Source organism: Sorex fumeus, unplaced genomic scaffold, assembly GCF_029834395.1.
Source record: "Sorex fumeus unplaced genomic scaffold, SorFum_2.1 ptg000199l, whole genome shotgun sequence".
In the NCBI taxonomy this organism is placed as follows: domain Eukaryota; kingdom Metazoa; phylum Chordata; class Mammalia; order Eulipotyphla; family Soricidae; genus Sorex; species Sorex fumeus.
In genome coordinates this window covers 663,404-677,261 of record NW_026606256.1, presented here as the reverse complement: position 1 = coordinate 677,261, position 13,858 = coordinate 663,404, and the positions used below count along the sequence as shown (strand labels likewise).

The window sequence follows — 13,858 nt, the reverse complement described above, 5'->3', positions numbered from 1 at the left end:
CACTGTGCTATTGCTCCAGCCCCTCACTTGGAGTTTCTTACTGAACAATTCTGCAGTGATGATGGCGCAGGGTCTGAACACTGAAGCGTCAACCTGCTGGACAGCCTTCGAGCAAAGTGTAGGGACGGGGCCACGCACAGCAGGGAGGGTGCTGACTCCACATGCCGCTGCCCTGGGCCATTCCTGTCAACGCATAGCGTCCCCTGAGGCATTGCCAGGAGTGATTGCTGGGTGCATAGCCAGAGGTCAGCCCTTAGCATGGCCAGCTGGGTGTGGACACTGACAAAACGAGGCAAACAAACCAAAAATTCTAGCATGGGAATTGTGACGGCGAGGGTAGGAGCTTTTTGGTTTGGCTTAGTCTGACAGATATCGAGCAACTTTCCTGCAAAAACCTTCACCACTAGAAAGTTCTGCCAACAAAATCAGAGAAAAGTTCCCTGCGTGTTATCGGCCTGCATCCATGAGATGGAATTTTATGTGGGTACAGGGGGGCGCTGCTGTCTGCTCCCAGCCTGGGTCCGTGTTTCATAAGGTTCATTTTTTCCCTCATAAATTTGTAAGGATTCCACGCACAGAAAGAAAATGAGCCCCTTTTCCTACATGGTATTTCTTCCCAATTGGTGATGCTTTAGAAAATCATTTAAGCTTCAGCTAGGCCTACCTATGCAACTTTGTTTAGAAACTTCTCTCTTACAAAGTTACTGAAAACAAGACAGCCACTAGTTTTCTGTATGGACATTATTTGACATTAGCACAGAAATGCCAGAGGCTAAGGGTGTGGCTCAGAGGTAGAGCACATACCTCGGATATGAGGCACAGGCTTGGATCCTAGATAACACCAAACCCCAACAACAACAACAGCAAAAACACCAAAACAAACAACCCGCCCCCCCAACAAACTAAAATATCCCAGAACCCAAAAAAACCCAGAACAACCAACAAACCCCATACCCATTGTAGTTTGTTGTTGTAAAAGAATGAGGGCATATCTGACAGGTTTTATCTATATATGTGTATATATATATGTACACATATATATGTATGTGCGTGTGTAGCATTGTAGCACTGTCCTTCCATTGTTCATCGATTTGCTCGAGCAAGCCCAGTAATGTCTCCATTGTGAGACTTTGTTGCTACTGTGTTAGACATATTGAATACATCATGGGGAGCTTGCCAGGCTTTGCCATGCGGGTGAGATAGTCTCGGAAGCTTGCCGGGCTCTACGAGTGTGGCGGAGGAATCAAATTTGGGTCGGCTGGGTTGGCCGCATGCAAGGCAAACGCCCTACCTGCTGTGCTATCGCTCCAGCCCATGTGTATGTGTGCGTGTATATACATATATGTATATATACACATACACACACACATATATATAGCACTGTCCTCCCACTGTTCATCGATTTGCTAGAGCGGGCACCAGTAACGTCTCACAACAAATTGTGAGACTTATTACTGTTTTTGGCATATCGATTACATTACAGGGAGCTTGCCAGGCTTTGCCATGTGGGGTGGAGGAATCGAACTCGGGTCAGCCACGTGCAAGGCAAACGCCCTACCGCTGTGCTATCGCTCCAGCCCGTGTGTGTAGGCTGTGTGTGTACACACACGCACACATAAAATGTGTAATTTTTGTTGTTTGAAAATAAGCGCAGGGCAGGAGTCCCGGGGTGGGCACTAGTGTTCCTGTCCACTCTATCAATCCGTAGGGCAGCACATGTGGTCGGCTACCTAGCTTCTTCTGCCCAGTATTTTCCACTTCTCTCATGCCGGCTACCTTGGTGGCATGTCTGGGTCCCCGAGGGAACCACGGGGAGCTGCGCAGTGCTGGGGCTCGGGGTGACGGTTGTCCAGCAGGCGCCGCCTCTTGTCGGCCTTGTGCCGGGCGTCAGCCCCAGGATCAGTGACCCGGTGAGAACCTTGTGGCCTGGAGGAGGGTTGGAACCCAGCTGGCTCCGAGTCCGCTCCACTTTCAGAGCTTCCATCACTCTCAGGGGGCCCACCCATGAGATGCCGTGGCTGGGGTCTGCACTGGGGACCGGGGGAAGCTAGTGGTTCCTCCAAGGTGCTCCATGTGACCATGTGAGGGGCCTGGATACAGGACGGGGTGCACCCCTTAATAGAGGATCACATGGGTGCTGAGTTCCTTTCTCCCTGGCCAACAGACCTCACTGTGGGCCCCCCAGGGAAGCCTGTCGCCCCCAAGAGTCATGCCCAGGTGTCTACACAGCCCCCGCCACTCCCCTGCAGCCACACACTACCCGTCTCTGTAACCCACACACTCCCCCAGGCCACGACAAACCCCGCCTGGAAGGTCTCGGACACCCAACGTGGGCCCCTGCAGTGCTAGATTGCTGGGTCTCCGGGGAGTGGGAGAAACACACAGGGTCACATCCGTCAGGTCAGGCCCGTGGGGTCGGCGCCCCGCAGGAGAGACGAGCAGAGTCCCGGTCCTGTCCTTGACTGACAGGGAAGGAGCCGATGGGAGGACCCGTGTGAGGCGGAAGACGGGGAAGGGGGAGTGTCCTGCTCCCATCCTCTGCCCTTGGTCCACCTCGCAGACCTGGGAACCCCTCCAGCCCCAGAGAGAATTCCGGCCCCGCCTCCTGGGAGGGGCTGCCCCGCCGGACCACAGGGACGCAGGCTGCCCGGAGCTCACCTCTCCTTTTCTGCAAAATCATTTTGTAACTTTTGTTCTTTTTCGAGTGCGATGGTCTCGGCTTGGTTCTTCAGAGTCTGCTCATATTCTCGGATTTTCTCTTTAAGTGCTTTTATCGTAACCTCTGCGGAGAGAAAAGGGGAAAAAAAAAAAACAAAAAAACGGCCGCGTCAGAGGAGCGAGGGTGCACGGAGCGCCAGACAAGGCCGCGCAGGCGGGCAGCAACGCCCGCGCCCGGCTCTGACACAAAATCAATGCTCACGAGTCCCTTTGGAGACCTTTTACTCCCTAAATGTTAAATTGAACTTTAAGCGCTCGGGTGGCGGGATCAATGGGCTGTGCTGGGAAGGGGGTCCGGCCTTCTCTGAGGCGGCTGGGGGTGGGGTGGGGGCACAGTGGCGAAACAAGGGCCCTAGCCCCGTACTGAGGGGGTTCAGAGGGTCCCGAGACCCTTCTTTCCAGGACACCGGCCCCTATCGTCTGGTGCGTGAGGATGGTGGCAGAGCTGGGTGCCGGGAGGCCCCTCGCCAGTCTGGCACCTGGCAGATGTGGGGGCAGTGCACCATGCTGGAGCCCTGCAGCGCTGGCCCAGGACCCCCCAGGCCCACCCCGGCCTCAGCTGATGCCGCTGCAGGCCTAGGGTTCCTGTCTGCCTCTGGCCCAGGACAGGGAGGCTGAGGCAGATGCAGCAGTGGGCCCGGCCCTGACACAGGCACAGGGGGATGCTCTGGGCCAATGCCTCCCCAACGCCCCTGCATGCCCAGGGGGCTTGGGGAAGGCTCCTGTAGGGTAAGGCCACGACCCAGACAGGGCTATGATGGGGCCCGGGATCTTGTAACCCCATCCGGTGGCCTGTTCCTTGTCCATCCATCTGCCTGTCCTGCCGAAGAGGACCCCCAGCAGGGGCCGAAGACAGAGCCCAGAGACTCCATGCTTAAGGCAGGTGCACCCGTTCGAGCGGCACCACACAGCTGGGCAGGTAAAGCCAAGATCCCCTGGCTGCAGGAAGAAGCCAGCCTTTCCCCTGTGTCCAGCAGCGGCTCTGACTGGGGGATACTGTGGCCTGGCCAGGGCAGGGGCGCAGGGTTACAGCTGGCCAGGATGGGAACGAGGTATCGGGGACAGAACTGAGGCCCTTGCACGTACAACAGAGTCGGGGGCACGAGGGAGACTCCTGTTAGCACCAGTACAGGGACGCGGTTCTGGGTGAGCGGCCGGGGTCGGGGGTGGTGGGGGGTCACGCAGGTCACTGCTGCCCTCGGCCCTGGCTGCCTTCGCCTGGGGACCAAGGAGCCTGTGCCAACACTGACGTCCCCGGGGCCACACGACCGTCTCCCCCAGGATCTTGTCTGCCTTGTCTGTGGGGGTGCCGGCGGGGCTCAGGGGACCATGCTGGGGCCCCAGAGGAGGGAAGGTGACATTTTCCTGGAGGTCCAGAAAACCCTGCAGTGCCCCGGAGAGAAGGGTGGGAAGAATTTTCTGGAAACAGCAGCAGCTCCCCAGGTGGGAGGAGGGGGAGGTCCAGGCCCGCGGGCTGCATGCCTTCGTGTCCGCAACAACTGTGGGTGCTGGGCACCCCCTGGCCCTACGGGGTACACCAACGGCTAAGGGACCCCAAGCCAAGCAGCTGCCAGCCAGAGGGCCCTGGATGAAGCTTCCCTGGGGAGGAGTGGCCCCCAGTGGGCACAGCCGCCAGCAACACCAAATCAAACAGCCCTGACAGGAAGCTGTTCGCGTCTGAGTGCTCCCAGGTCACTCTCACCTGCCTGCTGCCTGTGGGCCACCCACCCGCCCTTCCCAGACTCCGGCATGGGACCCTGAGGTCCTGCCGGGTCCCCGAGGCCCCCGGCTCTGCGGGAGGGTGGAAGGTGCAGGAAGGGGCCCGCAGGCCTCTGAGCACCCTGCCCAGGCCGGTCCTCTCCAGCCCTACCCCTCTCACCCCCTTCCTCAGCCACGGCTGTCTCCAGGGGCCCAGCGCCGTGCAGAAACTCCTTCCTCCCCTGGAGCAGCCAAACGGGGTAAGAAGCCAGCCTGACTCCTGGGGGCAGACTCGGGGGCGTGGTGGTTCTTCGTGGGGGCCCACAAGGAAACAGCGGCCCCTTAGCCCCAGACTCCAGGGCACGCCTGGGCCTTAATGTATCTGCGCAATTACTAAATGACTTACTGATGTGCCCTTTGATGGCAGGCTGGCGCCCGGCGGGTGGCGCCCACAGGCAGCGCATCTGTCTTGTAAGAGGCAGAGACAATCACATGACGAGGGCAGGAAGGAGAAGGGGTTTAAAAGGATCTCTGGCCGGCCTCCCTTGGAGGCCGTAAACCCTGCCTGACTCTGCGCTGTGCTAGACTTGGGCGTTATCATTACCTGCCCCCCCACCCCCCCCTAACGACTGGGGCGCCCCGCCCTGGCCGCAGGACGCCTGTGACAGCCAGAGCGAGTCCTGACAGGACAGGGCAGGACCGCTGGGCCCGCAGAGGCGATTCCAGGAGCCAGCCGGGAGGGCGCGGGGCGGGGGACCGCGCCTCCCACCCACCTTGGTTCTTCACTTCCGCGAACTCCTTGTTGTACTCCTCCAGGGTTTCCCGAAGCTTCTGGTTCTCCGTCTCGATGTCGTGCAGCCGCTGCACCTTGAGCTGGAGCTGCTGCCCGAGGTCCAGGGCCGGTACGGGGTCTGCGCGAGAGGAGACGGGGTCACCCGCGGGACAGGGACACAGGCACAGCATGATAGGTGCACCCCTGGGCCGACAGGAAGCGGGGAGCAGATGGCAAAAGCGGAGGAACCCCAGGAGGCCCCGTGACTGGCAGCTGGGGACGTGCGTGCGGGCAGGGGCCACGACAAGCGTCCCTCCCGCCCCTGCCCTGCACACCCCTCAGGCACGCGCAGCCTCTGTGTCTTCCACAGGATAGACCCAAGTGCAGGGGAGTGGAGGGTGGGGCAGGTTTCCCCAACTGTCTGGGGCAGAGACGGTGGCCTCCGTTCAGGGAAGGTCCCTGGCGCCCCTGGTGCAGGGCCGGAAGCTCCTGGCCAAGGAACTCTCCATCCCTGAGGAGAAGCTGAGTTGGGGTCATCAGCTATACCCCAACACTGCAGAGACCCCACTTTCTGCTTGGGCCCTTCTACCTTTCCCCAGAGGCCAGGGTGCTGAGCTGGTCCCCCCCAGGCCAGTCCAGGCCAGGCCACTACCCCGCTGACTGCCCGTCGCAAGCCGGTGGGGTGGCCTCTCTCTTCACCACGACTGAGCACTGAGTGTAGAGACCGTAACTTCCTTTGGACTCGGACACGGTATCCAGCAGAGCACCTGCAGGCATTCTGGTCCCAGTCTCAGGATCAAGAGAAGACACTAATTTTGGACCACACCTGGCAGTGCTCAGGGACCACTCCTGGCAGGCTAAGGGCACCATACAGAGGACTGAACCTAGGTTGGCTGTCTGCAAGGCAAATGCCCTCCCGGCTGTGCTCTCTCTCGCTCCAGTCCCGTCTGCAGACACTGGTGTCACTGATGAACGTCAAACACTGAGCCCAGGGGCCCCCCCAGGGTCCGTCCGACCACCGTGGCTCCAGGAAGCTTGGGCAGGGCACCCCCCTACCCCATGTAGCTGGCATGTCCCCCGTGAGGCTGACAAGTGGGCCCCGGGGAACATCCAGCCTGCAAGGGGCATCTGCCGGGTGTTTATATAGCTTATGGACACGCCACTTTCTCATCTGGGACTGTTCACTGTTGTTTTAATCTGCACTAAAATATTTACATTAAATTAGATTTCCAAAGCTATTTTGGGTAAACGGGTCCTGGTGAGTTACTAGTAGCAACCAAAGACCAAATGCCTCTGGCCAGTCTGGGGCACGTTTCCTGCTTTAGTTTCATGGTACTTCCTAGGCACCTCCGCTCTGTACCTTGGTCCCCCGACCCGTCCCCTGCCCCAGAACTGCCAACTGAACCTGATGCAGTGGGCGGGGGGGAGCACGAGATGAGCGCTGAACCCCTGGAGTTCACTCTACCGTCATGGGCGCTATGGGCACCCGGCTGGCACGAACCAGGCACGGCCTCCCTCCGTCCTCAAGCTCCCTCCCGGCTGCTCCTCCTGTCTCACTGTGGGCTTCCAAGAGAAGAGCTTCCCCGTGGGGCCCATCCAGGCCTGCCACTGGCCCCGGGAGAGGCTGATGGCCAGGACACAGAATCCGCCCCACGCGCCATGTCGTGCCGTGGCAGACTTCAGGCTACACGGCTGTTGACTGACTAAGCGCCTACAGCATTTGAATACTGTTTTGGATGATGTAAAAGGCATTGCTAAAGTACCTCTTAGGCTTAATTTTTATTACTTGTATTAAAGGAACGGCTAATTACCACATGACAATATAATGACTCTAGCATGTTCGGGCGAAAGCCCAAAACAATGAATTTCAGCATGCCAACCTCCAGCCTGCATGTTAATCTCGGGGGAATCATGGCTTTTTTGTCTCGTAATGGTTTCCAATGCCATCGGTGTGGCTCCTTCTCCACGTCACGGGCTTGCCATCCCGGCAGCTCCCAGAGGGGACCGTCTCAGGGAGGCAGGGGAGGGGGAGCACGGCCCCGGCAGGGTCCCAGCCCACTGGGTCCAGCATCCTCCCCATCAACATGCTTTGCTGCTGCTCGATCCACCCGACAGGACAAACTCGCGAAGTGCTTTACAACCATCTCCCACTTCATTCCCAGAGTGCCTCTGAGGCGGTGTGCGGCTCATGACGCAACGTGGGACTCCGAGAACACGATTAGAGACTCCCCGCCTGCGTTTTCTCAGTGCCTCCCAGGACCATACCCTTTCCGGCCTTCAGGAGGCCGGTGGAGGGGGGCTCTGTAGGGGTCCCCACTGAGGGAGACGTGGGCCAGACAGGCAGGCAGGGAACCTCCTCAGCGAGATCAGTGCTCCCTGGCCCGGCAGCCGGCTATGTCATACCATCTCCTCGGCACGGACATTGCCGAGTTCCCAAAGCTGGGTACCGCACTGGATGGGACACTGAGTTGGGCGGGCCAGGATCAGGCTCTGACAGAGAGAAGCTGCCTAGACAATGGAGACCCCCACAGGGGAGCAAACGAGGAGGAGAGCAGCCCCCGAGGGACAGGTCAATTGTCTTAAACAGGAGACAGGGGGCCGGAGAGAGAGCGTCGTGGGCAGGGTACCCGCGTTGCACACAACCAATTTGGGAGTCATCCCTGCACACTGCCGCTGTGGTCCGGACCTCCACATCCCCACGGAGGAGGCGGGCCCGGCCTGGGGATGAGGCTCAGTGGCCGAGCCTGGCACCACGTGGTGGCAGGAGCAGAGGGATGCGTCTGTACCAGGCACACTAAGGGCGCCGGGCTGTCAGGCACTGGGGGACACAAAGGTGAAGCGGACGCTTTGCTCTCTGAGACACGCCATGCTAAATAAAAATGAAGGAGGCAGGCGAAGCCAGCCCAGCCGCCAGACACGGCCGGCAACGGGAGAGGAGAAAGAGGGTGTGCTGGGAAGGGGCCTCTCCCGGGGTCCACGCTCAGGAACGGGAAGACACCGATGCCGGTAATGACAGACAAGTGGAAGCCGGCAGGGACCAGCGTGAGCCGGGGGCGGAGGCGTGCCGCGGGGTGACTGAGGTTTGGGGAGTGCAGGAAGTGCCAGCAGGGCCAGGCCCTGGAAGCGCGTCTGCAGCGAGCTGTGTCTGGACTTGATCCCACTCTGGAGAGGAACTCGCGCCTGACAGACGGGGACAGGAGATGATCACCTCAGGCGGGGCGGGAGCGACAGCAGCAGGAGGGCGGCCTCCCGCGCAGTGCAGCCCGCCCGGTTCTATCCCCGGCACCCCGCAGAGTCCGGGGAACCCCTGAGCATCGCCGGGTAGGACCCCAGGCCCCCCACCCTCAAAAGAAAGAAAACTTCTGGCTTCTGACCCCAGGAAAGCCCCCCCCCCCCCCCCCCCCCCCCCCAGCGATGTGAGGGCCAGGCCCCTGAGGATTCTGAGCTAGATGGGTGTCACTGTTTTCTCATCTCCGTTCACTCGGTTCTGGGGCGACTCCCGGTGGGTGCAGGTTGGGGTGCTGCCCCCGGTGGTGTTCGGCAGAGCAGGCGGTGTTGCAAAGGGAATCCATTCCCACCCACCCCCACCCCACGACATCCCCTCCTGGCCCCCGCGTCCCATTTTCTTTTAAGAAACGAAGGGTTCCAAGTTGGCCGGCCGGCTGTGCGAGCCTTCGGGTCGCCTCTGAAGCAGACGGCAGGTTTCAGGACTCAGGAGAAGCAGTGCTTCCTGTGAGCCCCCTGACACCCCCTGAGGGGGGAGCCACTCGGGCAGGGCAGAGGCCGTGTCTGTGCAACCGGGGGTCTCCACCCTGCCATCTGTGGGGCCACAGCAGATCCCACCATGCGCGGGTTGAGCTATTAGGGACCCTCTGCACTCGGCCCAGGGCTCAGAGCTGCCATGTGCCCCCGCTTCCGAGGAGGCCACCGGGAACTCCTGCTCGGAAACAGCCCCAACAGGAACCGAGTCAACCCCCAGGAGGCTGTTTACAAAATGTGGTGCCCCAAGTCACTCGCTTTAGAGATCAAATGACAGGGAACGCGAAAGCCCCGCTGGCCACAGTTCTACACGCTACTCAGCGGCACAGGGATTTCAAAGGAGGGCGCCGCCGGATCCGCACAGCCGGCCGGGCTGTGCGTCTGCGTTTCCTCGGGAGCCGCTTTCCGGCCATTTATGGCAGTCGTTAAACCCAAGGGCAAAACCAACACAATCGTGGAGACTCCTGCTCCAGGCCGAGCAGATTAACTGGTACTGGACTTGCCCCTGGCCATAAACAACCACAGCCAAGGGCAGCAGGGAGACCATGGGAGACAGCTCGGACAGGCCTTGCGCAACCACCAGCTGGCCCAGCAACTCTGGGCGAGGCCGGTGGGGCCCAGACTCTCTGCAGGAAGCACTTTCTGGGGGAGTACAGGCGGGAGGGCCTGGCCGGTGCTGAGCAGCACTGCTGGGTGGGGAGAACGGAGGGGAGACGGTCCCCGTCCCCGGCACTTGCAGGGCAAGGCGCCAGGCAGGAGGTAGGGGTGCAGAGTGGGGAGAGAGAAATCTGAGAGGTAACAGCGTCCGAACTCCTGAAAGCGGATGTGAAATAGGTGAATGTGAAAAACTGTTTAGGAATACATTCCTTGGGGGTCAGAGGCTAGGACAGTGGGGAGGGCATTTGCCTTGCATGCGGCAGACCTGGGTTTGATCCCTGGCATCCCAGGGTCCCCCAAGCACCACCAAGAGTGATTTCCCGAGTGCAAGGCCAGGAGAGAGTCCTGAGCATCGCCAAGTGTGGTTCCCCTGCCCTCAAAAATAAATACATTCTGATGGATTATCAGCAACTACGTGCTTGAACTGTGCATCTATTGTCTACAGCTGGGGTCAGGGAAAGGTCCCTCAGAAGAAACGCGGTCACGAGTGGGGGTAGGGCTTGTTAAGGAGTACGGAGCTACAGCCGCGTTTTCTAAGGTGGGTTACACCATCCCCTAGGGGCCGTGAGCCTGGGGTACGCAGAGAGGCGCTCTGTTGGTCCCCGGGGGGCACTAGGTGATGCTTTCTGAAAAGGGGGCACAGGTGAGTCAGTCAGGAGTCTCTGTGTCTGTAGCTCTGAGCAAGGTGTGGACCACAGGCAGACGTCATGAGGCAGGCGAAGGGCCACAGGGCAGGGCTGGAGCCCCAGGACAGCGGGGAGGACACTGGCCTTGCACACATCAACCCGGGTCCCATCCCCGGCATCCCAGAGGGTCCCCGAGCAGGGAGTGAGGCCCAAGTACTAAGCCAGGAGTGACCCTCCCTGGGCACTCAGGTGTGGCCCCACAACCCAACCCAATTCAGTGACAAAGCGCCAGGAGGACAGACCGGCCGAAGAGCAGGGTCCTGGGACAACCACCCAGGCGGGGAGCTAAACTGACCCTGAATTGAAGCCTCTTCCCGCTGGCCTCCCCGCTCCATCACTACTGCAGGACGATGACTGCGTTGGTCCATGGGACGCAGCCGCTGGCCGTCCCAGCCCCAACACTCGGGAACAGCAGCAAGACCCAGCTGGAGACTACACCATACAAACGTGGGCAGGGCACGGGGGGGCAAAAAAAGGCAGGGGAGACGGGGGCCGTCGGTCATGAGAATGATCAGAAATGACAAGAAAAACGGGGCAAGTGGACAGCAACGAAAGCGGCTACTATAAGCACGTGCAAGGATCTAAAGAAAACTCAGAAACAAGGGGAATGAACGAAAACCCACAGGCAGATGGCCTGAAACTCCACAGTGAGTTCAGATCAAACTTCCCTAGACTGAGCAGCACAGATTGGTTACCGGAAAGCAAACAAACAAAAGTGGGGGGCGGGGGGGGGGAGTCAGACACCCCGGAAACCTACGAAGTGATCTCAGACAATCTAGTCCACATAGCCCAGGGAAGGCCACGCTGAGCAAACGGGGGGTTAAGGATTTCCAAATAGGGCCAAAACTGCAGAGCTGAAAATCCAGGGAACACGACACACTGGAGGCAGACACAGGAGAAATACCGCAAAACACACCCGCAGCTGGAAGGAACGAGGAAAGAAAACCTCGGGCAGTGACGGGCCAGAGAAGGCAGCGCTGAAGAGGAATGGCAGGGATCAGTGGACGTGAGCTTTGTGCGGCCAACAGACGGCAGGCCGGGAGCTTTCCTGACTTCTCGTTCTTGGGGTGATACCTGACTCAGAGCTCGGGGTCACGCCCAGCAGTGCCGGGGCTGGATCTGGAAGCTCTTCCCTCCTCCCCTGGACATGGCAGCGGGGTGCTAGGAGATCTGGATTGTCTCATTTTCCTTTTCAAGAGGAGACTGTGGGTGACGCCTTGTCACGTGCGCGGGTCAGCATTGACCGGTCTCCCGCCACCCCCGAACAATGGCCACTGGTGCTGTCATCACATGAGTAGGAGAGAAATGAGAGTAATACCATCCATCGTGCCAAGGACGTGACTCTTGACTCTGCGTGTGAACCCCAACACACTGTCTGCAGGACGGCGGCCCAGACAGAGGGCGTGGGGGTGGGGAGCCCCAAAGGCACCACTTACAAAACAGAGCATTCCAGAAAAATCAACGGACGGGGAGCCTAACTAACACTGTGAAAAAAAGACTTAATTCAAGCGAAAGGAAGTGGGCAAGTCTAACAAAAGAGCACAGAAATACTCAATGGGAGACTCCCAACCCGTTCTACCCATCGCTACAATGAACGCTGGAATCCATCGGCCCTCTGAGGTGGATTGTCAGACAGGAAGAGGCCAGGCACAGCCTTTCTCAGGAAATGCAGTGACGAATCAGACCAACAGTAAAAGATGTAACACGAGAACGAAGATCAAAAGAAAGTTGAAGCACCTACATGAAAGATCAGACGGGCCGAGATGCGCCCGACTCATGCGGGGGTGCGTGTGCTTGTGGGGGGTCATGGGGTGTCAGGGCGTGTGTGGGGCTTGGGGGGTGCATACGGACAGGTGGTATATGGGGTGTGTGTGCGGTGTATGGGACCTGTGTGGGACACGTGTGTGTGTGGGGACGTGAGGGAGGTATGCTGTGTACAGGGGTGTGGGGTACATGAGCAGGAGCTGGGACCCTCACGGAGACCCCTTGCCTGCTGCCACGGGTCAGATGGAGGAGGCAGCCCTACGGAGAGGGGGCTGGAGCGGGGGAGGCACTTTGGAGGCAGGGCTGGGCGACAGACTTTGAGGCGCTTGGACAGGAGAGTGTCCAGGTCCATACGTGTTTGGGGCCGGGGTCACTGCAGGGACGGCCCTGGCAGGGCTCGGGGGAGACCCCATTCCTTTTTTTTTTTTTTTTTTGCTTTTTGGGTCACACCCGGTGATGCACAGGGGCTACTCCTGGCTCTGCGCTCAGGAATTACTCCTGGCGGTGCTCAGGGGACCATAGGGATGCTGGGAATTGAACCCGGGTCGGCTGTGTGCAAGGCAAACGCCCTACCCGCTGTGCTATTGCTCCAGCCCCGAGACCCAACTCTTGAGGTCACTCCCACGTGGCGTCTGGGAACCCCCCCAGGGTGGAGGAGGAAAGGGGTACGTGGGCATGCCTGTTCTCAGGGGTCCCTGACATGACCCTCGCCCTCCAGGCACACCAGCTGCCTGGAGACCAGGACAGGAAGCAGGAGGGGGACAAGTGTCGCCCAGCCATCACCTGGGGTTCCACAGAGGGCTTCCCTGGATCCCAGGCCGTAACATGGGGACCAGGGGGAACCCCCACCCCTCCCCCACCCTGGATGGTCCACGCCCACTGTCACCACCCGAGGGGGCCAGGACCCCGGCAAGGCCATCCCCGCGATGACATCACAGTGCAGACGCGCCTTTGCGCCAGGACCCGCTCGCTAATGCGATCGTGCGATTACATAATTAACCCAGCTGTCTCATTAGGAAAATCAACTGGAATTCAGGGGTAATTAGTCTCCGCGCGATTAGCATGCTGATGAGCGCCTGGTGAGCGGCGTCGAGATCGCGCCTGTGCCAGGACCACCCCAGTCAGGGCCCAGGGGAAGCCTGCAGGAGGGGCAGCAGTCAGAGGCCTGGCTGGTCAGCGCCCATGGCCTTCAGACGTGGGGGAGGGGGGCTGGCCAGGCCCCGAGGGGGCAGGGGTGTGGGGAGGCGGGCAGGGGTGCCCACCATGCGGCCTGGTTGGGGGCACCTCTATCCCTGGCCAGGCTGGGCTCTGCCACGTGAACGAGCCTTTTTCCTGAGGGTGACTGAGACCAGGGTGGGGGTCCTGAGAGGCGCATCCTGAGAGTGTGGGCACCAATGGACGCCGCTGCCAATGCCCTGCGGCCTGGCCGCCAGGAGCTCCCCGTGCCCTTTGCACTGAGTGGGAAGGAGGAGTTTCCTGCAGACTCAGCAGCATCTTCTCCCAGGAGCCCTGAGTAGTGGCCAGGAGGCTGGAGAATCCCAGTGACACGTGTCCCCACCTGGGGCCAGGCGAGTGGCCCAGAGGACCCAGATGCCACCTCCCCCTGGGAGGAAGAGAAGCAGATCTCACACAGAACAAGTCCTGCCAGCAGGGGGGTGGGGTGGCGTGGGGTGGGGTGCGGGGAGTGTGTGTGTGTGTGTGTGTGTGTATACTTCAGCGGGTGTGTGTGTGGTGGTGTTCCTGGGGCCTCAGATGTGTGTGTGTGTGTGTGTGTGTGTGTGTGTGTGTGTGTGTGTGTGAGTCA

The 13,858-nt window shown here is 60.0% G+C and overlaps 1 protein-coding gene across 1 annotated transcript in view; it reads right to left on the bottom strand.

The window, feature by feature from the left end:
- Positions 1–13,858, bottom strand: part of CUX1 (cut like homeobox 1) — a 193,605-nt gene that overhangs the window by 58,804 nt on the left and 120,943 nt on the right. Inside the window, 2 exon segments of the mRNA XM_056108251.1 lie at positions 2,659–2,782; positions 5,190–5,327. Coding sequence (XP_055964226.1) covers positions 2,659–2,782; positions 5,190–5,327 — 262 coding nt within the window.